At 40.9% G+C, this 24,168-nt stretch overlaps 1 protein-coding gene across 4 annotated transcripts in view; it reads left to right on the top strand.

The window, feature by feature from the left end:
* Positions 1-24,168, top strand: part of LOC125610974 (cyclic nucleotide-binding domain-containing protein 2-like) — a 95,108-nt gene that overhangs the window by 13,870 nt on the left and 57,070 nt on the right. For 3 of the 4 annotated variants that reach the window (XR_007341086.1, XM_048784510.1, XM_048784512.1), the window contains exons 5-6: positions 3,009-3,162; positions 5,444-5,527. Coding sequence is in view for 3 of the 4 variants with exons in the window: in XM_048784510.1 (XP_048640467.1) it covers positions 3,009-3,162; positions 5,444-5,527 (238 nt within the window). In the remaining variant the exon portion in view is untranslated. The remainder of the gene's footprint in view (positions 1-3,008; positions 3,163-5,443; positions 5,528-24,168) is intronic. The other variant, XM_048784511.1, reaches the window with a different exon arrangement.

Genomic DNA, 24,168 nt, shown 5'->3' with positions numbered 1-24,168 from the left:
AAAATCATGGATATTCAGAACTTTTAGTGAGGAGTTACTTTCATTAAGTACCAGTTCATTCAATGAAAATTACCATTAATATTTACTCAGATTTTCCGTTTTCAATGGAGGTTAAAAACCAAAAGTGAATCAATATTTTTCTATAAATAATTAATAATTTTCATAGGCTCTTCTTAGAGTTTAATAGAAAATTTACCTATATAGCCATTTGCATATTATGTCGATAGTTTAATTTCTGAGTGTGAAGGTGTTAAGCCATTTTCTATTCTTAAAAATACTCTGATTTCTATATTAGTTGTGTTGGAATAGTTTTGTCTATAGGCTTAACAAGGAAAATAAATATTAAGGAGGAAGAGGAATCCATTCATAAGTGCTTCAAATGCTCCGGAAGCATAAAATTAAATGTTTAAACATGAGAACTGTATTTAGTATTGGCATTCCATCACTAAATAGGCTCTTGAAGAATCATTCTGGGGTTGTAGAATAATACAAAAGTAGAGTACAGGTCCATGTAAATATTTTATGGTTTTATTATATGGGCAATATTCTTAAATTTTAATGCTGCAGGAGAAATGGGCAGCCCTGTAATCTTTGTGTCAATGAAATGTAGAAGAGGCTGATGATCCAATTAGTGTAATGGACATCTGGCACCCGAATGATGCACTTCCAAATCTGGCTGAGAAGAACTGGCCCTCACCCACATTTTTGCAATATAAAAAAGAGAAAGCAGGATGCAGAATCCTCCTCCCTCATTTTCTGTGATGATTTTAATCCAACAGAGCCCTGAAAATCAGACTTGCATCCACTGGAGGGCTTTTCGTACATGAACTCTTCCCTCTAACTTTGCCTTCCCACGTGCCCTCTCCCTTCCTTTTCCATCACATACTTATTATTGGCCTCATTCTCATGATTCCACAGTGGTCCACTGGACTATTACCCTATTCTTTGTTCTTAGAAACAAATCATTATCTTAAGGACATTTCATGGTGTAACAGTTATCTCTGAAATTTTAAATCATTTTTCAAGACTGTGGAGTTGAGATAAGGGCTTTAAAAAATTTTTGAGTCTTTGTTAATATAAAAAAATGGAAAGTCAGAAGTCTTCACATTTTAATCTTATAATTTTCTTCTTAACAGCAGTGAAAATAACAACTTCTTGCATCTTCTTTTTTTGGAACTAGAATCATAGTTCTTTAAGTAACCATATAAGTTGATCTTAGAATTCTATTCACTTGCATTATCATGTCCTGTATATTGAGGTACAGTTGAGTCTGCTATGGTCTTCTTGTGCTACTACATGCCTTGCCATGTATGCCAAAACTCTCAGAAATTTGACTATTATTATCATTTTTTTTTCACAAGGTCCACTTGTCAGGATTGTTCATATACCTAATAATTCTGAGATAATAGTGCATTGCAATTCTGGTACCAGAGCTGGGCTCCTTCCAGACAAATAATAGGCTTGAATACTGCTTGCTATAAATCAATGGATTCCCTAAGCTCCAGTCTCTTGTGACTCATCCTGCTGCATATTGAGGTTCCACTGGCCTAAGTATTGTCCTATGGGCCTTGGGGAAGTTGTGCAACCATGCTGACACTACTGTCACTGTGGCTGATGTAACTAATAAATATTTGGTATGTGGCTCAGGAGTCTAGTGCCTTCTAACAGCATCCATAGAACTGTGGAAGCCTAATTTCTTAACTTTTGTTATTTTTTGGGTGGGGTTTTCCTGCTTTGAACTCTCCTTCACACTGTAATACTTATAGAAATAGGGCTGAATCCCAATACTGTATTTATAAAATATCATCCTTTTGAAGAATCTAAATCACTGGTAGATGTTCTCTATTTTCCCCCCAAAACATTGTGAATCCTAATAGGTGCATGTTTATTCCCATTTTGTAAATGAAGAATTAGAAGTGGAGGGTAAGTGATTTTCTCAAGGTCATTTAAGTAACTGATAGAAGATCAAATGCTCAATTCAGACCTTTTCACTGATCACATCAGAATGGAGGCATCTTTACCACATAGTACTGCCATCTTTCTCACTAGGGTTTTCTGCAATGATGATACCAACTTCATTTGGGACTTAGGAATTATAATTTATGTTCTAGGAAGAAAGGATTCTGGGTAGTATAATTACTAATTGATAATGTGAAATTATGCAGATTTACCAATATTTCAATAGAACATGTTCTGTTCTAGTCTTCACAAAAGGTAATACTCACATGAGAAAACTAAAATAAAATCAATGGTGTTCATTCTCAGCCTTACAGTGTTTCTCAAGTATAGTTTCCTCAAGATATTATGGAGAGCCTTGTAGGGATAGATCTCTGGGTTCCATCCAGATCTATCTAGTCAGAATTTCCAGGGTGCAAGAGAACCGTGTTTTTAAAAAAGTTTATCCAGGTAAACGTTTGTGTCTGTTAAAGCTTATCATGAATTATTGCCAGAGATGAACTGCTTCTATAAACCAAGAGTAAGTAAACTATTATCCTCTGGCTAAATATCTACATTGAGAAAAGTGGTGAATTTTACAAAACTGTTCCTGAATATATTACTTTAAAAAATTCTTGATAAAAAGTGCACAAATCATCACCAGATCTGTCTCCCAGAAAGTCAAAACCTTTGCCTTATATCATGAATTTAGCAGTAGTGGTTTTAAAAAAGGCCTATATTTGTGAAATAGTGGGTTCACCTAAGTAATTCATTTGTGTGGAGACCTTCCACTCTGTGGTTGTGCAATACCTCCTTTTGCTTATTCATAAATTCACTCAATCTATATACATCGAGTGCCTCCTTTCTGGGACCAGCGCCATTCCAGGCACTGCTGCCACAGCCCTGGGTATCAACTGCCCTCAGGGTCTATACAGAAGAGGATGGTAACTGCTCCTTAACAAAAGTAAACCTCTGTTAGGCAAAAAATGACAGGGTTTTTGCTTTTTGTTCTGTTTGTGACTTCCAGCTAGCTATTTTGCAGGAGAAATGTCTTTGATGTTCCTTCCCTCCAGGTTTGGAGCTGAAAGCCTGGTTCTAAGGCAAGGACACGCACCTCTTGAATGCTACTTGATTCTTGCTGGCCGTTTAAGGGTTGTATCAAGTAACACAAGCACCAACAAAAACTCTGACATTTTAAGTGAGTTTGAAGAAGGCGACTTCATTGGGGTAAATACTGTCTCACTTTCTCAGTCTCTCATTATAATTTTTTTATTTAAAAATTTTTTAAAATTGTGATGGGGGGTATCACCCAGTGGTAGAATTTGTTCTCGGAATACATGAGGCCCTGGGTTCAATGTCCAGTACCAGGAAAAAAAATTATGTAATCCATATTTCATTGTGTTAAAATAACAAGGTGCTACAGTATTGTCCTTGAGTATTAGATATTTTGGTAACTGAAATACTTCAAAAACAATACATTTTTCCTTAGTAGTGTAGAGCCACCATATGTCCTAATATAGTTTCTCAAAATTTATCAATAAAATTAATAAACAATTATTGTTTTAATTGACCAATTTAATGAATGAATTGCAAACCATGTGGCTGTAGAGGTAGGGTGATATTCACAAATTAACTGCTACTTATTCAAAGAGCTCTTTTTTTAATAATTTTTTTTTTGTAATTGTAGATGGACAGAATGCCTTTATTTTATTTATTTTTATGTGGTGCTAAAGATCAAACCCAGTGCCCACACATGCTAGAAAAGTGCTCTGCCACTGAGCTACAGCCCCAACTCTCAAAGAGTTCTTTTTGGTTCTTTGAAGAAATTCTATGCTTGCAAAAGATTTTATGTAAAAGGGATAAGATTTAGGTTAAGAAAGCAGCTTGTGTGTAGAAATCAAACTTACTTCATTTCTACATTTAGTCAAGGCCAGATTGGATTTGGAGATCCCTGAAGTCCCTAAGTATAGAGATCTTGCGAAGTGGGAATATTTGCTGGGTTGATTTCAGAAATGTCAACTGAGGTGAGATATAGTATCAGAAACAGTGATAAAGAGTCTGGACTTGATTCTCCAGGCAGTGAAACTGGTTGGGGTTTTTTTTTTTTTTTTTAGTAGGGAGGAGATGGATTGGATTTTCATTAAGATGAATGACTAGTGGTGATGTGGGGACTGTATTAACAGGGAGAAGACAAAATGGAATTGGAGTTGGGAGACTGATCAGGAGCCCCCAGACCAAGGCACTGGATGTGGGGATACCGAGAAGGATGCGGGCTGCAGAAGCCTCCTCCTGCATTTTTTGTAATGATTTTAATCCTAGTGAGTCCACTGTGCTGCCCTGACTCTGTGCAGATCAAACCAAGCCATTGTTTTTCAACTAAAGGAAAGAATCTTGGATATTATGTGATGTTTCTCAAATTTAATTTTTTAAAATATTGTGGTCTCTCTCCTCCTCCTTCTTCCCTTTGGTACTGGGAATTGAACCCAGGGGAACTTTGCTACTGAGCTACATCCCCAGCCCTTTTTATTTTGAGACAGGTTCTCACTAAATTGCTTAGGGCCTCGCTAAATTGCTGAGGCTGTCCTCGAAACCCCAACGCAAATTTAATATTAAAGTCATGCTGTGATATGCACACTTTTGTTCTTTATTGCCACAACCTTTTCAATTTTATAATCATAAAGAAGTGTTACAGTTTTGTAAATGTTCACACTAATGTCTCCCTGTCCCCTGCCCATTAGTGTCATGGATCTATATCAGTTTATCTACCTCAAGCTTGCTATCTTCAGAACCAAGCACCCCTTTTCCTCAGTAATAAAGTGTTAAATGGAGGTAGGACACAGTATTACGTATGTTTGTAGATCATGATTCTGTTTTGACACATGAAGTGTTTCAGAGTAGAGAAGTCTCCACCTGGGGTTCTGTTTTCATAGAAAACTTTGCACGAACGAATGCTGCTGGGACTGTGGGTTATATGAAAGCATGGACCACACTAGTCCTTATTCATTTAATCTGTAAGCTCAAGATTTTCTTTTAAGTTCTAGTGTTCTATAGCACAGTAGGGTGACTGTAGTCAACAATCACTAGAAGACAGGATTTTGAATGTTCCCACCACAAAGAAATGATAAATATTTAAGGTTATCCATATGCCACAGACCAGACTTCATCATCAAACATTGTCTATATGTATCAATATCATTAGGCTGGGGTTATAGCTCGGTGGTGGAGAGCTTGCCTCACATGTGAGGCACTGGGTTCAATCCCCAGCACCACATAAAAATAAATAAACAAAATAAAGATATTGTGTCCATCTATAATAAAAAATATTTTAAAAAAGATATCATGCTGTACCTCCAAAATATGTACCATTATTCTGTATCAATGTAAACATTAAAATTATTTATTTAAAATGATACACCATTGTAATTTTATAGTTTCCCAGACTTCCAGTGTAAGATTAATGTCAGAGCTGAAATAACTTTAAAGAGGTGCATTTGTTTTTGTTTTTCAGGAAATCTGCCTCTTAACAAATGCCAATCGACCTACTTCAGTTGTATGTGAAACAAATGTAGAACTTCTGGTGGTAAGTAAAGAAGTGAGTATCTGATGATGCACATTAAACAGCTGATGTTTTAAGGAATCCCAGATATCTTTCAAAGCTAAAAATATTCACATTGAGAATGAATACTAATGAAAATTATGCCTATGGAATAAATAATGTTAGGTCTTATCACATACCATAAGGCATTTCGAAGGATTAAATTAAATCTGTTAGATCTGTACCTGGAAGAACAAAATGGTAAGTGGTAGTAACTGTTGCTGTTCTTGATTATCATGAGAACAAATAAGTTCTTGCTGTTGATGGCAAATATGTCCTTCTAATAAAATTGTCACGTGAGTATAAATGCTGTATTGTTTAGGAACAAGACAGTTTGCTGGCTTGTTACTTTGTTTGTAATTTAGTCTTTTCTAGTTGTCAACGGACCTTTATTTTAACTATTTATATGTGACTCAAACCCAGTGCCTCACACATGCTAGGCAAGCACTCTACCACTGAGCCATAACCCCAGCCCCTGCTGAGACTCTTAATAATTGAGCAAGAGCCGTGTGCGCATCTGGTGTTTGGCCATCACAGTGTGTTGTGTTACTGTATCGAGTGGAAAGCAAAGTTCTAAATTTTCATCGTTTTGGGGGAGTGATTAGAAGTGTTTAACAGTTTTTATAATAGGCTCAGGGGTGCACTATCATCCCCTTTTTATTTAGAAATATTTATTAGGTAAATCTCAGAAGACACACAACCTTAGTTTGAGGTTAATGGTGATCTAACAACAGGTACTGTAAGCTGTCTTTTATTTTTTTTTATTTTTTTGGTTTTATTATTATTACTCAAGACAAATGGTTTTCTGAAGCTATTTAGGCCATGCATTCCCACCCTGCCTTATAAATCTTGATGTGCCAGGGAGTGGAGAAATGGCTTAATCGATCCCTTGGGAATGTTGAAGTGAACTAATTGATTAGGGAGGATGCTGTTCAGCTATGTAGATGTTAGGAAATTATTTGTTCTTTCATTAGAGAAACTGGTAGCATCAAAATCTTGCCTAGAGATATTTATTATTAGTCCTATGGTCCTAAGAACCATCTACTGTCTCTCAGAGGCACTGTTGGTGAGCCATTCTGGAAGCAAAGGAACGTGTTTAAGTCTGCATTTGATTAGAATTTTTTAAATGGATACCTTTGTCAATACTTATCAGATGAAGTTCATGAGATTTTTCTGTGCATTAATCATTCTGTGATATGCTCCTTGAATTTGGAGTAGAATATGCAGTAATCTAATTTGAAAATGTCATGAGAAATTTCTTGAACACTTTAGCATCGATGAATATCAACTTAATAGATAACATGCTGTGCTCTTCTTTACTGAGCCGGTGCTACAGGAACCTGATGGGCTGCAGCTATTATGGTCACAGTAAGTGCCACAGAGTCAACATTTCTATGAAAAAAAAAAAAGCATCAGGAGTACAATGATATATAGGATGTGGTTTTCATTTTAAATCATATTTGATTTATTATTTATGGACTAAGAAAGAAAGGTGAGTTCCATTAACCCAGTGACCTTTATTTATTTATTTTTCCCAAGCAGGATAATTGCATTCTAATGGAAATACAGGAACACTAGGTATTGTAAATACAACACCGTGAAGAGGAAGGGTTGCTTATTTTGGCTTCTGAACGTGTCCAGCAGGTTTCAATATACATTTATACAAAACTCAAATTCCTTAACAAACAAAATAGAAAAATGCTACCCATGCGTTACCATCAGGAAAACATAAGAACATTCCTGGCATCAATCTGTAAGCCTGTCATGTTCTTTTTAAAGGGTTCATTTCATTCAGGACTCTGATTATAGAGTCACAAGCATCCCTGTGGTGTATCTCAGCCGTGATGTGCTCACGCCTGGGAGCACTGTGCATGTCTTGGTGAAGATCATGACCCTTGGGCTTCGGCTCAGGCGCCTCTTCACAAACCTCCTGAGTTCTCTGATCTGATCACATCATCTGGGTCTGAAGAGACGGATTTTGAGAACTTCCAGCCAGGAGGAAGAGACCAAATGTCTCAGTTCTGCTCATAGGTACTAGGTGTTCTGAGTCCCAGAGTGACTCCAGGGAGAGGTCAGGAGTGGTCTCAAGGATTAGTTCACACACCACATTCTCTGACTGGTCTGCTTCAATTTCATTCTGCTCCAGGGACAGAATGAGAACAGTATGGACAGTGTCCATTATTTTTGCAAAGCTGAATTTATTCACATTTTTTTTAAAGGAGAATCTTTTAGATGTTAGGAACGTTATATGTTTTCCTGAGGCTAACACAGGGGCAGCATTTTTCTATTTTGTTCAGAGGAACTTTTTAGATGATGTCCTTTTTATTTTTATTTTTTGGTACATAAGGCCATATTTTTAAAAATAAAATGATACTGACCATCCCTGGTAGTTGTTGTTTTAATGTTCTTTCTTGGTACACACAAACCAAAAAGTGGTTTCTAGCTCTAGATAAATTCCTCTACTTCTATGATTAAAAAAAAAATTTCAACCTATCTGGGAAATCCCCCAATCTGGAAATGGTGTAGTTTGTCAGACTGTTTTGTCTTATGAGGACTCCGATCTCATGTCAGGAGATGCTTCCTCTGCATTGCTGGTTTGTTGTTGTCTGTGCTACGTTGACTATCAAAACCGTTTTGCTTGGTGCTGAAGAGCAAGGGCTGTAAACTCAGGTGACCAGAGTTCAAATTTCAGTGCTGCCTCCGTGAGCATGTGGCCACTTACTTAAGCCTTCAAGAGCTTCATTTTCTTTTCTGTGTAAAGAGAGACAATGGTAATAGTGGACTGAGGGGTTAACAGTGCCCATTAAATTAGTTAATACAGATAAAATGCTTAGAACAGTGCCTGGTATATGACATATATTGGTATATATGAATTTTGAAACTGAATGACGTACCTTCTTTGCCTTGGCAACGGGACATTTATAACTAGATTTATGCATATCTAACTCCACATTGCCTGGGACGTGATTTGGTAAAATAACACGGCCAGCCCTTTCTCTTTCCCTATCTATATTTCTCCCCTCCCTCTGACCTCCTCACCTATTCATTTTCACCCTTGTATTATGTGCATTTTAAATAAATCCTGCAAATAGTTGGGATGGGGTAAGATATAAATAAATGAAATTATTGACTTTAAAAGTTCTGCCACCTGCACTAACAAATCTTTTCGGACCACTTCAGGCCTGAGTGGCCTCACCGTCCCCTGACTTCAGGGCTGTTCCAATTATCCAACTCACTCGGCTGCATGAAGGTGGTTAGAATATTCGAGGTGAAGATGAGGTGAAGTGGCAGTGGTCATGAGACCCTGTGGGAACCCAGGCCACTGGCTGCTGGGTGAGAGCCCATCAGGAGATCCTGGGAGTGAGAGCGGGGTGACAGTATCGCACACTATGACTTATTGAGCACTCTAAAGTAAAAACTGAGGTGTGCTAAGGATTTTGCTTGCATTATCTCATTTAATTCTTACAATATCCCATGGGCTACTTTCCCCACTCTTTCAATAATTAAGCGGGGGAAGCTAAGGGATATTAAGCAAGTTATCCAAGGTTCCCAGACGAATAAACCTTGGAACTAGGACTCACGCCAAGGACCTGACTAGGTGAGCCTGGAGAGATGGTTGTGAAACTTCCTGGTTCCCAGGATAATGAAAAGGGCTCTTGCATCATTTGTGCCAAGACTCACTGTCTAGTGGCTTATCCTGCAGTTTGGCCCCAGAACCCTTGCCAAACCTCACTTTGTGCCTGACTCAACGTCTGTGCTTACCGCCTGGCTCAAGCACAGGCGACAGTGTTTTCTTACTAGATTTATGCTCAACATTTTTCCATAGTAAAGTTGGGCTGGGTACTGAGAAGAAGGCAGGTGGAGCTCCCACGCCACCTGGCACTGGGCAGCCACGCTCTCTCCAAAGCAGTACAGAGGTTTGTCCCAGGACATGAGCACACCTCACTTCAGTTTTCATGCTGGTAGGTGCTGTGCTCGGCCCTGCAGTGGAGTGGTCTCTGCTGAGTCTTCCCTTGGTTGTGTGTGGGGGGGAAGGGGATGAGTACTGTGGCAAAGAGTGGGTAGCCACAGGGAACTGGAGGACTCATTTTGCATTTGGAACATCTGCATCACAGGTTGTACCCAAAATTGTTGGATGGCTGTCACCAGTACTGCTATGGTCGCCTAAGAAAATTACAGGGGACATTACAAGGTCACCTTTTTCTCTTTCTATGTTTGTTCTGCCCCTTGTTTGCTCAGAAACTTGATCCATCAATACCATTTTAGGTTTGATTAGATCTTAAGCCCTAAAAAAGAGTTCTGAGCACTGAGAAATAAAAGGCCCTGTGAGATTAGAGATTAAACTCTTTAGCAGCATGTGGCTGATTATCCATTCGAGGTCCAGATTGTACAAACACTTGTCTCCTAGAAGTTCTTAGGAAATTGATCTTTGGAGGTGTATTACCCATTTGTTCTCAGCACACTTACAGTTTCCACTCTTGCCTTATTTCAGACTCGTTCAGTAGGAATGACTCATTTGATACAGTTGATTTACTCCAGAAGTCCAAAAGCAGTACAGCATTATGACTAACGACCAGAGAGAAATAAATTCTAATCCTGACACTGCTACTTACTTGCTGTGTGACTTTGAATAAAATGACAGCCTCTCTGAGCCTCAGTTGGCTCACCTGCAAATGGGGAAGATAATGTCTTTTAAACACAGTGGCGACAGAATTAATTCAAGAATGCAACTCAAGGTGGTTGTTGAAACTTTACCATGTGCCAGGCACCGTTCCAGGCCTTTTGGAGATGGTAATAAACTTGAACTTCAAAGGGCAGAGGCAAGCTAACAAGCAATTATAATAAAATAATATGCAGACTAAGATAGTGAGAAATTTAAAGGGCTTTAGGCGCTCAAGGGTAAAAGTAAGTAACAGTTTAGGTCCGTGGATCTCTGCCTTGACTGTTGTCGAATAAAACCAATGTCTTGGTCTCATCACAGCTAAATCAGAATTTTAAAGCCCCCAGGTGATTCAAATATGGTGCCAAGAAGAAACATTTGAGAAACATTGGTTTAGGCTGTGTTTAGGGATGCTTATCAGAGGAAGGTGGAGTGTCTAGCTGAAGCTTGCTGGATGCTCCAGAGTTGGCTGTGTGTGTGTGTGTGTGTAACTGCAGGGGAAAAGACTGGTGCATTCTGGAGAAATGCAGGGGGTCGAGCACACAGCCCGAGAAGGAGGAGGCAGGAGAGTGAAGCCAGGGCACAGCACAAGGGACTGGGACTTCATTCCAAAGAAATAGCTTACATAAAGGGATCAATGCTGGCACATGGCCCACCTCAGTGGATGACGACATGGCTATTAGCAGTGGACGCTTGAATTCTTAGAATCGGTTACTCCCAGGAAGGGAGGGACATTCTGCATGTACTCAAGGGTCATGATGAAGCTCACTGCTCAGAACATTTAGATTACAGCCACACGAGTGGGAGAGATCGCTGGCCTGGGTCGCAGGCCATCCCATTCCCCTTGTGGCTACAGAGTCCAGGGACTAGCTCCTCACTAGATTTCTTTCTTTCTTTTTTTTTTTTTAATTGTGGCAAAATACATAACATAAAACTGGTGATTTTAACCTTTTTTTGGTGGAGCTGGGGATTAAATCCAGTGCCTCATACATGCCAGGATACTATACCCCCAGGCTTTAACCATGTTTTAAGTGTACAGTTCAGTGATATTAAGTACATTCACATTGGTGTGCATCCCTCACCACCGTCGTTCATCCCAGGATGACACTCTGTACCTTTTAAGTAATGTCCCATTTCCCCCCTCCCCCAGCCCTTGTAACCCCTGTCTCTACATCTAACTCCTGGAGATCCCTCGGTAAGGGGACTCACGCCCATGCAGTGTCTGCCCTCTCGTGACTGGATTATTTCACTCGGCACCTGTCCTCTCTAGGTTTTAGCAGGTCTTTTTCTTGGACTTTGAACTCTGACCCATGACAACTTTGGAACTGCTAGATGTGAGGGAGCTCATAATATTTCAGCAAACCAAAGATGTCACAGCAGTGTCCCTGGAAAGTGTGAAAGGCTTGATGAGACTCCATGGTAAACATTTGAGGGTCCTGACTTATCTGTGACAGGCTATTATTCTGTTCCCTCAGATAATGTGAGGACAATATGGAGGTAGCAGTGTATTGTCTTCTTAGAGGTTATTATTCTCACTTTCTCTCCCTCATATATGTTGTGGAAGCCTGGTTCTGAAGATGATGTGTACCTGAATCATATGATAGACAAATACTGTGGACTTTCAGGTGTTTGTTTCTTCAGGTAGTGTATTAGGGTTCTCTGGAGGAACAGAATTGACAGGAAGTATAATCATAAAAAGGGGATTTATTAGCTTGGCTTATGTGACCAGAAGCTGTATAGTCCACAATGGCCATCTGCAGGCTGGAGAGCTGGAGGCACCAGTAGCTGCAGAGTCCAAGAGGCTGAAGCCCCAGAACAAGAGACTGAAGGCTTCCAGAAACTCCCTCGAGAATCACTGTCAGAGTCCACTGAGGAAGAGTGAAGAAGCAAGAGTCCAATATCCTCAGATGATCACAGCGGCAATCAAGAACCAGTACCAGAAGAACCGAGCTGCATCTGCTGCTGCTTCCTTATTCCGACTTTTATCATCCAAGCCATCATCCTATTGGATGGTGCTGCCCATGCTTAGGGAGGGTCTCCATTTCAGTTGGCTGTCCCACATGCCAATCATTCCTAGATACACCCTCATGGACACACCTCTTAATCATCAGCATCTCTTAATCAAGTTGACAATTCAAATTAACCATTACAGGTGGGATAAGATCATCTTAGTTTATGTTTATATTAAAGCAGTGCTACAGTTTGGATCTGGAATGTTCCCCAAAGGTCCATGAGCTAAGAGCTTAGCCCCCAGCTTGGTGCCATTGGGAGGTGAGGGAAACTTTAAGAGGTGAAGCCTAGAGGAAAGTCTTTCTGTCACAGGGGGGACATGTCCTTGAAGGAGATTGTGTAACCCCAGCTCTTTCCTTTTCCAATTTTTCACATCTTGAATAGGAAGTGAGGAATTTTGCCCCTCAACATGCTTCCCACCATGATTTGCTGCCTCACCACAGGCCCAAAAGGAATGGGGATGGCAACCATGGACTAAAACCTCCAAAACTGTGAGCCAATAAACCTTTTCTCTTTATAAGTTGACTATCTCAGGCATTTTGTTGTAGTAGCAGAAAGTTGACTGATACAAGTAGGGACAACTAATATCTTTATAGCTTTGTACTATTATCAATAGTCCAATTACATCACAAGTAAGATAGTTCTCTCTGTTCTCCCCAAAATTTTATGTACAGCTTCTCCAAAGAATGGAAACCACTTAACATTATAATCTTGCAAAAAAAAAGTCATCCCATCTCATCAGTAGCTTAATCTTCTAGAAAGACACTGGATTCTTTCTTTTTATCTTCTTTCTTCAAATTTTATTTACTTAAAAAGTATTTCTTGAGTTCTTAAAATGTACCAGACACTGAGTTGGAGTCCACAACAAGCAAAATAAATATGATGTCTTTTCTTGCACAATCAAATTAATTCAATATTGACTTTTGATTTATAGAATTGCTTTCCAACTCACATAATCTTCTGGTGGTAAATTCATAAGACATTAAGTGAATCATTGTTCTTACATGATTCTTTTTTTTCTGTAACTTGAAGGGGTCGGAACACTTGAGGGAGCTGTCTGGCTGGCTGCCAAGCTGACTCACTGGGTGGTAGAATTCCTATCATCTGGGCTTGATTTTAGACTTGCAGTTCTAGAAGTTTCTGTGCCAGTGCCTCACAGGATGCCTCCTGAGACAAAAGGAGAGGACAAGCTCCTATTAACTTATAAGAGAATGGTGCATAAATCTGATTATTGATTTATTAATTTCGATGGGGGAATGTCTTCTTCCAGTCACTAAGACATTCGTTTTTATCATCTAATGAATCCTTCCAGTATCAGGGTGCCTGAGAGACTGAATTAACAGTCAGAAGAGTTGCTAAGTGAAGATGGGATTGAAGTAAAGTCAGGTAAATGGTTCCAAGGGATCTTTTATCTAGGCCATGGGGACACCTGGTATAAATCTACACCCTGCAGTTAAGAGCACCTCCAGAGAAAACCTATGGTATCTACAGATCCCATATCCTGCCAGTGCTGGGAACTCACTGCTAATGCTTTCTGATCCTTGTTTCCCATGTTGGGCTGATTACTCTTCTGAGTGACTCAGTCTATAGTGATATACTAATATCATCAAGGTTAAGTTACCATCATAAGTTAAGATCATACCATCTCTTTAAAGTGATTGTGTGTTTTTTATTTAACCCCTAATGGGTTGTGATTTTTTGCCAAATTAGGACTTTTTTGTACCCATGTCAAAATGAAATTCTTCTCTTTGCTTGTACGTATCTATCTATTCAAAAAATGCTAGGGGTTGGGAATGTATTTCAGTGGTAAAGCACTTGCCTAGGGGGCTGGGATTAAAGTGGTAGAGTGCTTGCCCTGCATGCAGGAGGCGCAGGGTTCAGTATAGACAGACAGACAGACAGATACACACACACACACACACACACACACACACACACAATGCCATATTTCTTTAGAACTGAAACATTAGATATATATAATCCATGAGTCTTTCTTTGGTTAGATCTTCCAATTCTTTCATCTATTTAATTCATTTCTACTATATTTCCCCATGAACTAAATTTTAGACAAGTTCTTTGAACTAAATTCAGTTAGGAATTGAAACCCTAAGCAATCAGAGAAAGAAAGTCAGATTCTTAATCATGAGCTAGAACCCATGGGTTTAAAATAAACTAGTATCAATTACCTCCATTTTCTCTCTTTTATCACGTTCTCTGGTGTCCCTTTGCTCTTTGGCTGGCTCTGTTTCCCTGGTTCTAGATGTTGGTTTCCTTCTTTGGTCCATGTGGCCATTCTAGGGAGCAGAAGTTTGACTAGGTCTATTGGAATTCTGAATGCCTTGAGTTCCTCTGCCCTTTTATATGAGATTTTGAAATGGAGTAAGTCAATCAGTCACCTGTTTTAACTGTTCTAAGCCAGGGACCTTGCCCAGATGTCTAGTTCCTATATTTTCAAAGTAGTGCTTACATACCACACTTTTGCATTGTATCCTTGATAATTTTATGTTATTTGCATAAGTGCACAAAATCACATTTCTTTTATTCCTGGACTTCTAACAGTGCCTCCGTGCACCCTCTGTTGCTAACTGCAAACCATAGAGTTTAATGCTTCTCCCTTCCTTCCTAAGAATCTAGTGCATTGACATTACCTTTGTCATCCCTGTTGATATTGCTTATTTAAGGGAAATTAATGTGCTGACTAGTGGTATTTTCACTTCTCATTTTAGGACTTTTGGGTGTGATGTGTGTGTGTGTGTGTGTGTGTTTTAAAAAAAGCCAATCTAGTAAATTAATCATGGATCAGAGAGGGCAGCATGTGCGCACGCGGGGCCTTGAAGATTAAATTCTTGGGACTCAGAAGAACAAATATTATAAAGTACATTTTATGTATTGGAAAAGGAATAGCTACTATAATGAATTTTTAAGTTAGCAATTTGTTTAGTCTCTAGAGGTTCTGGCAGCTTGCTAAGGTTATGGGGGTAAAAAGCACCTGCAGAGAAGAATTCTCAGTCAGAATCAACATTTAAAATAGTGGTGTGTTAATGCTTAAAAAGAAATTCTACATGCATTTTTAACAAGTTCTAGCTTTTGGAGCTGGATCTAATGAATGATGCTCCAAGAGGTCGAGCCAGCTTGCCATTTTGCAGGCTCCAGTTTCCATTATTCATGTCCTTTCCAATAGAGTCTATGGCACATTCTTAAATTAAAGACTTCATGTTGCTAAAGTACAGTCTGGTACCTGTACGGAGACATATGGCAAATGTCATTGAGCCTCCACTTTTTAAAGACCCCGCCATTCTTATTTAGGAATAATCAGCCATTTAACTTGAAATCAAGCAAATGTTCAAGGATTCTCTTCATGGGTCTGTTCTTTGAAAATGAATCCTCTTATGTGATTAGTGGTTGATTAAGTGCCTGGGAGGACAGATTTCCTTGCAATGTCAAGTGAAGATGTGTCATATAAAATCTGGTCAAAACTCAAATGTAAAGTGAAGATTCCATGATTTTTTTTATGATATTAGCACAGAGTAATTTGAGTTTAGCAATAGGTTAGAGAAGTTACAACCTCATGTATAGTTGCTTTGGCTTGAATGTGTCTCCCCAAAAGCTCCTGTGTTGGAAACTTGTCCTCAAATTCATGGTACTGGGAATGTTTGGGACATGATTAAAGTTAGATGAGGTCATGAGAGTGGGTCCCTGTTTTGGTTTGGATGTGAGGTGTCCCCCAAAAGCTCATATGTGAGACAATTCGAGAAGTTCCAGAGGAGAAATGATTGGGTTGTGATTGTCTTAACCCAATCAGTGCATTCATCCTGTGACAAGGATTAACTGAGTGGTAACTGAAGTGGTAGGGTATAGCTGGAGGAGGTGGGAATTAGGGCATGGCTATGGGGTATATATTTGTATCTGGCCAGTGGAGTCTCTCTCTGCTTCCTCATCACCATGAGAGCTGCTCCCTCTGCCACACTCTTCCGCCATGATGTTGTGCCTCACCTGGAGCTCCAAGAAGTCGAGCTGGCCTTCTATGAACTAAGACCTCTGAATCCGTGAGCCCTCAAATAAACTTTTCCTCCTTTAAAACTTTTCTGGTCAGATCTTTTAGTCACAGCAGAAAAAAAAAAAAAAACCTGTCTAACACAGTCCCTATGATGGGATAAATGGCTTTTAGAAAGAGGAAGAGACACCTGAGTTTTCACCCAAAAGCCCTCCCAGGTGCAGCCCTTGATCCTGAACATCCCAGCCTCTAGAACTATGAGAAATAAATTTCTTTTCATAAATCACCCAGAGTCAGGTGTTCTATGATAACAACACAAAATAACTAAGGCAACAGTCCTGTAGATACAGTAAACCGTGCTTTCCAAGGGGCCATAAATATGGAAATAAGAAATACATAATTAGAGAAGGAGCCCCTCACAGCCTCCCTCAGGATGGGAGATCGATGCCCAGACCCTGGAAGCTCTTGGCCACCACTTTATATTCTCTCTGAAATCTCCCTCCTCGTTCCAGGAATCCCCGAGGTGGCATTTACTTGTGTTCAGGAACTTTCCACTCAACATTTTCTGCTCTTGCCTTTTCACTAAGCTGCTTTGGTTGCCCTGAGAATGCCCCTGGGCAGGGCCAGGTCCACACTGCGGTCTTTTGATCTGTTGTGGGAAGGGGTGGGTCGGCTTCTTCTTCATGCCCTTCAGTTTCATGGTTCACTGTTCTCTCCATCATGATTCAAAACCAGGGCCTTAGACTGTGAAGGGCGCAGATTCCATCTCATCCCATCCCGTCCACTCATCCCCTTGTCCCTCTCTCCTGTGTACCCCGGGACAGAAATGCTTCTCCTTCTTTAGTCAAAAGTGAGCCCTTTTGATGACCAGCTCACACTGACTGACAGGGCTCACTGGGTCACCGGTTCTGCAGACCACAATCTAGGTTGGACACAGGACATCCTGTTGCTGATACAGTTTTACTTGGAAAACAGGAACTGTTTGTTGCCAGTGTAACAGTGGGTTTTCCGACAGCTTAAAGGATAAACAGGATTCACCCAAGGAATAATAAGACTTTTGATTAAGCTTTGAGATTCTCAGTTGGCTGAGATAAATAAGAACTATTTTTGTCCCTTGTTCCTCTCTACTACAACTGAGTACTGTAAATAGAAAAAAGGAAAAGAAAGACTGCAGAAACTTAAAAATAGAACATTCCATGTTTGACCCTCAAGAAGTAACCCCTGAGAAAAATTATCTTCTATCTATTCCGCTGCCTTCTTTTTGCATATGTTTGTATGCTGTCTCTTTCTTCACTTAATATTACTCACACCTTTCTTTTTTTGGTGGGGTACCGGGGATTGAACTCAGGGGCTCTCAACCACTGAGCCACATCCCCAGCCCTTTTTTTTTTTTTTGTATTTTATTAAGAGACAGGGTCTCAATGAGTTGCTTATTGCCTCACTGTTGCTGAGGTTGACTTTGAACTCGAGATCCTCCTGTCTCAGCCTCCCAAACCACTGGGATTACAGGGGTGTGCCTCCGCACCTGGTTTATGTTACCTCACACCTTTCAATGAGGTAAAAATAAGACCTCATTTTAAAACACTATTGTATAGAATGTTATAAAATAGTTACACAATGATCGAGGAGTCATCCATTCGTGGGCATTTGGGTTATGAAATATGATAATTAGAAACAGCAATATACAAAAAGATTATGACTAAAAAACAACAATGGAACAACACCAATATCACACTGCAGTTTTCAGCAGAATCAAACCTGCATTTTGTTCTGATATCTCCAATCAGTGGTTATGGCAGGAAAGAACTCTGAGGAAGGCTCTTGTTTGTGCAGGTTCTGTCAATCATTTGTGTATTTTAATTCTGGATTCATTCAAGTTATTGATGGTTCAAGTATAGCTGAGAACATAAGTTCCATGCTTGGAATTTTCCAACGTTTTTCACTTCACAGCAAGAACCAGACCCATTGAATACTCACTAATAACCAACATCTTAACTTCTTGGGTAGTGATTGGTTATTTTTTGTTGAGCAGTAGAAACAGAACTGTGAGGAATTAACTTTCTAATTCTTCTTCCCGGTTGTGCCTTTATGGCCTATCAAAAGGAGAGCCTTGCACCCAGGCTTCCTACCTGGGCACCACACTCTGAGGTCCACAGGACCCTGAATGGACCCCCACCAAGGGTTCAGAACTTATCCCATCATGCCTCACTTCCCACCAGAAGGCCGCATCCCCAGGGCTCCCATGTGCCTGTGCCATCTGCTACTTTTCTCTGTTTCAATTCATCTGGCCCAATGTTCTGCTCTTCTTCAACCTCCTAAACTTTCCCACAGGCCCTTTGGAATTCAATGGTCGGTCACAGCAACGTCCCCTGTGTCATTAACTAGCCTCAGCTGCTACTCTGACCACCATTGCCATCTGCTGGACCTGCCTGAAACCTGGGCACTTCCTGTGGACACCACTTCCCCTGCAGCCCTCTGTGGTAGAGGCGGTTTATCCCTGATGTTCTAATATTAGTGTTATTACTATTTCTCACTTGGAGGGCAGGTGATTGTCCCCTAGCACCCTACTCCTGCTGACGGGTCTTCCTTAAATACCCAGCTCCTTTGAGGATTATGCCTTCTGACTTTCCCACCCCTCTGCCTCTCCCTTGCTGCTCACTGTGGCCCCCTTCTTCCTTCACATTCAGTGCTGACCACAGCTTGCTTCACTGTCTTCCTGTCACCATTCACCGACTTCACTCTTGGCAATTTGCACCCAATGCCGGGTCCCCTTGACCGGGGCTTCGTTCTGTCCACCTACCCACTGCTCCCCTCAGTCTTAACACTGATCTTTCCAATGGACTACCCCAAATTATTTATTCAAGCATTTACCTCTTAACTAGTATCTTCTTTGCTCCCTGCCTGCCTACTCGGTTCCTCCAATTCTAACAGTCCTTCAAATTCATTTGGACCTTTAATTCGGGGACACGTCTGTCTCCCTCTCTTCTCTGTGTCTATCATCAGTTCCCTTCAAATCCAGCTGAGGTTCCATGGTCATTGCTGTAATCATACCCGTATTGCCATGCTTTCCTCCTTCTCTCAGAACTGTGTACGCTCTGAACCAAGCAGCTGAATAATGTGGAGAAACCACTGGAGCATATTAACCAGCCTCTCTTCACGTTCATGACCAGTGCATCACAATCCCTCATGGCTTATTTCCTTAGTATGATAGCTTTCCCATTCCCTAGTTAACTCTTCCTCTTCTTTTCCTCTCTCCTAATTCTCCCCACTTGTTTTGATCCATGCACTTGCCCTCTATGGTGCTTAGAGAAGATAAATAATAAAGCCGGGGCCCCTCATCATTTGATCCCTCTCCCATGGCATGGCCACTCTGGGTTGCAATTATAATCTCCCCTTGGATGATGTGTCCCCAAGCCTTCCCTGGTACCCTGGGTCCCATCCTCTTGCATCTCTTGGGAGACCCATAGTTTCTCTTGGTGGCTAAGTGTTCAGGTCTTGGAGTCTAATTACCCAAGGGCGAATCTCAGTTTAGCCACCTCTTGGGTGTGTGATCTTGGGAAGATGATGTGATTTCTCGGGGTCTTGGGTGCCCATCAAGTTAATGTTCCCTCTTTCACAGAGGAATGGTGAACATCAGAGGAATGATTTCTGTGAAATGCTTAGAATGGATGTGCTTAGCAGCAGGGGCTGTGTCTGTGTTACCTGCTACTGCCCTTTCCCTTCTTTGGCCAGGCTCCCCCTCTCCCCTGTATCCCTCCCTTCAGCATTCAGAGTAAAATCTCTTCTCTCCCTGGCCCTCCAGCTACCCTCTGGTGCTCTGCTCCTCTTGACAGCAATGCTTGCTGAACCAGGTGCCTGTCATCTCTGCACCCTCCTCTCAATCCTCTCCTCAGTTTCATCCACTTGCCCTTCTGCTCCCACTGCTCCCAAGAGACAGCCACATCAAGGTCACCAGTGACTGCTGCATTGCTGAGAACCATGATAACTCTTAGAGTCTTCTTGTATTTGCCATCTCTGTCTTTGCATCAGTTGTGTCTTAATTTGTTCTGTACTGTAACAAACCACCACAAACTGGGTGACTTGAACAACAAACATTTATCTTTCACAGTTCTAGATAAAAAGTCCCAGATCAAAGCAGTAGGTGATTTGGTGTCTGGTGAGGACCCGTTTCCTGGTTTGCAGATGGCGTCTTTTTTGCTGTTTCCTCCCATGGCAGAATCCAAAGAGAGGAAGCAAGCTCTTGTGTTTCTTCTTATAAGAGATAATCCTGCTTATGAGGGTTCCACCCTCATGACCTAATGACTTCCCAAAGACAAATGCTACCACAGTTGTGCTTTCTCTTCTTCATGGAACATTTTTTTCTATTGCTTCTAGAACATTGTCCTCTTTTTCTCTTATCTGATGGTCCACTTTTTACTATTGTTTGCTGACTCCATCCAAGGATGTTTTGTGTCTATGTGTGGAGGCCCTAGGATGCTCCTAATCTGTGCAAATCTCCCTAGATGGCTCACCTAGTCCCACCTTGTTTCCAAATCCATCTCCCATTGCTCATCTTTCCTTTGAGCTCCACACTCACATACCCAAATTGAATATTCTCATGAATGACCAAGGGCTTCATCTGAGTCTGACTCACCTGCTCAACTTGATGTCTTCACCTTAATGCCTAATAGGTGGATCTGGTTTGTTTAAGAGTCTTGAAACACAAAGATGTGAATGCAAAATGTTTTCATTAATTAATTTTGTTGCTTTTATTTGTGCTTATTTGAATTGTACTCTTTTTCTTTTCTGATTGGAAGTCCCCTTAACATGAAATTGACCCAATCCCATAATCAATCATTTTAAGCTATTAAAATTAAATTCAGCCCAGGCCAAATCCTCAGTTTTTAAACTTGGCTTCTCCCCTTGTTCCAACAAATTCTAGAGCCACAGTCTAGACACCTACTTTGAGAATACAGGGTTGTGATCTAGCTTGAGATTCCAGCACCTACCCCTTTGAGAGAAGACAGAAGTCTCCTTAAGGAATGGGCCTTTCTGGGCCTCCTCCCCTGACGTGGTACAGATGCTTTCTTTTGGTGCTGTTGAGCTTTACTCCATCATGGATACCTCTCAGAGAGCAGGGCATCTCACTGACCAGTCAGTCCCTGTTTCTGCCCTTCTGTCAACTCATTTGCATCTCTGCTGGGAGCTGAAGGAGCCCTTGTGGTCCTTCTCCACATCTTCTGAGCACTGTAGAGAACAAAGAAAAGGTGGATTCCCAATCCCCTTCTCCCCCATGGCAGACATCTCCCAAGAGGCTGTTGACCACACTCTGCACCACTGGCAGTTCCTAGGGGGCCTACACCAGGCATGCAGCCCAGAAACCAGAGACTGTTCTGATCGTCACTGAGGCACCTCAAAATGGTGTTGCATTGTGTGTTTCTCATGCTACACAAACACCCAAGTAAAAGATACCCCCAAATCTCTGGCTCCTCAAAATTCTTTTTCTTGGATCTGCCTTTCAGCCAGGCCTGCTCTGCCATTTGAAGCTGTTTGCCCACATGTTGCAGGGTGGGTGGTGACTGATCTAGGCTGTGTGGACTGGGCAGCTTTGCTTTAGGCAGCAGGTTGGCTTGGGGACTTTCTCCAAGTGTCTCTCATTCTTCTCTTGGGATCAGTCACTAACAGGCACTGGCACAGTACCAGAGGGTGTACTTGAGCATTTGAGCACAGTTCTTCTGTCACAGCTGCTCACATCCTGTTGGCCAAGAAAGATTTCATGGTAAATCTAAAGTCCAGGGCAGAGGAAATATTTTCCCTCTTCCATGGGTACTGTGAAGTTACATGAGTGAAGGTCACATGTGTGTGTGTGTGTGTGGCGGGGGGGGGGGGNTCTCTTATTGTTTCTTTTGCTGAAGAAAACTTTTAGTTTCGATGTATGTCCATTTGTTGATTCTTAGTTATTAACTTTTGTGCTATGGGTGTCCTATTGAGGAATTTGGAGCCCGACCCCGCAGTATGTAGATCGTAGCCAACTTTTTCTTCTATCAGATGGCGCGTCTCTGATTTGATATCAAGCTCCTTGATCCATTTTGAATTCACTTTTGTGCATGGCGAGAGAAAGGGGTTCAGTTTCATTTTGTTGCATATGGATTTCCAGTTTTCCCAGCACCATTTGTTGAAGATGCTATCCTTCCTCCATTGCATGCTTTTAGCCCCTTTATCAAATATAAGATAGTTGTAGTTTTGTGGATTGGTTTCTGTGTCCTCTATTCTGTACCATTGGTCCACCCGCCTGTTTTGGTACCAGTACCATGCTGTTTTTGTTACTATTGCTCTGTAGTATAGTTTAAAGTCTGGTATCGCTATACCACCTGATTCACACTTCCTGCTTAGCATTGTTTTTGCTATTCTAGGTCTTTTATTTTTCCATATGAATTTCATGATTGCTTTCTCTATTTCTACAAGAAATGCCATTGGGATTTTGATTGGCATTGCATTAAACCTATAGAGAACTTTTGGTAATATCGCCATTTTGATGATGTTAGTTCTGCCTATCCATGAACAGGGTATATTTTTCCATCTTCTAAGATCTTCTTCTATTTCTCTCTTTAGGGTTCTGTAGTTTTCATTGTATAAGTCTTTCACCTCTTTTGTTAGGTTGATTCCCAAGTATTTTATTTTTTTTGAAGATATTTTGAATGGAGTGGTTGTCCTCATTTCCATTTCAGAGGATTTACATTACATAGTTCTTGATATATCATATTTCACACTTTGATTCAAGTGGGTTATGAGCTCCCATTTTTACCCCATATACAGATTGCAGAATCACATCAGTTACACATCCATTGATTTACATATTGCCATACTAGTGTCTGTTGCCAGCAGTCACCTCTTACCCACCATGTTCCAGGTGTAGTGCCCCCCCACACTGCAAACTCTTTTCTACCCTGAGGCCATTAGCATCACATTACACTCTACTGTCAATATATTGGTAGCTTTAGCACTAAAGTTTGCTTTCCAGAGGACTCCAGTGACATGACAGCTATTCCTTTTCTTTATTTTTTTTCAATCTTTAATTTTATTTGATTTTTAACGATCCATACCCTTAGAGCATTCATTGACTTGAGGATAGATCTGAAAGCCTTTCGGATTCACCATGAAATCAATAAAACACTTTTATTTTCCTATAATACTCTGAGACCTGCCAAAAGATGAAAAACAAATTAATTTGCTCTACATTTGCTCAATAGGTATAATGGGCAGCATGCAGAAAACGACGAGAAAGAAACAGATTTAATGGAGCTTTCCAATTTGGGAGTTGAGATGACTTGGATTTCGGTCTGAATTTAATAGAAGATTTTCAAGGCATCTTAAAGCTAATTTTGTTTATTTTTTTATTCATATAATTACATATTTGGTGGTCCATTGGCTGTGAATTTGCCCAGTGCACAGTGGGCCTCTTGTGGAGGAGCAAGGACCAGGCAAAAGTGCAGGGCTGGCGTGGGGATGGTGAGCCCTTGAGGCACTTTGGTACCAGGTTCATGGATGACAGGTACTGGGGTGGGGGTGGGATACAAGTCTTATGTTTTTTGCTTACAAGAGAAGAAGGAAAGGAAAAGGGTTGGGGATCTTGGGGCATAGGCAAACCGCTTCCCTCTTCTGTAGTGTTGGGGAGAAAGTCAGGAGCCACTTTCTTGGCTTAATAAAATGGGGAGGGGACTTTATAGCAGTACCCTGAGGACCCAGGCCCAATGGGGTATGGTCTTCTGCACAGCTCAGGAGCGCACTGTCATTTTGATGACCACGGCTGCAGGCATAACTGAGATGTGCTGATGAGTGCTTCTCCACCCCATCCCTTCAACCCTCCCCGGGCAGTGAGCACTGCCATTACCACTTCCATTTAAGAATGAATCATTGAAGAAGTAGAGAGTCACTGAAGGATACTCACCTGGCAAGTGAAAGATTTGCTTCAGGTTTGTCTGATGGTGGCACTTA

This window comes from Marmota marmota, unplaced genomic scaffold (genome assembly GCF_001458135.2).
Source record: "Marmota marmota marmota unplaced genomic scaffold, marMar, whole genome shotgun sequence".
Classification (NCBI taxonomy): domain Eukaryota; kingdom Metazoa; phylum Chordata; class Mammalia; order Rodentia; family Sciuridae; genus Marmota; species Marmota marmota.
This window is presented reverse-complemented; position numbering and strand designations above follow the sequence as displayed.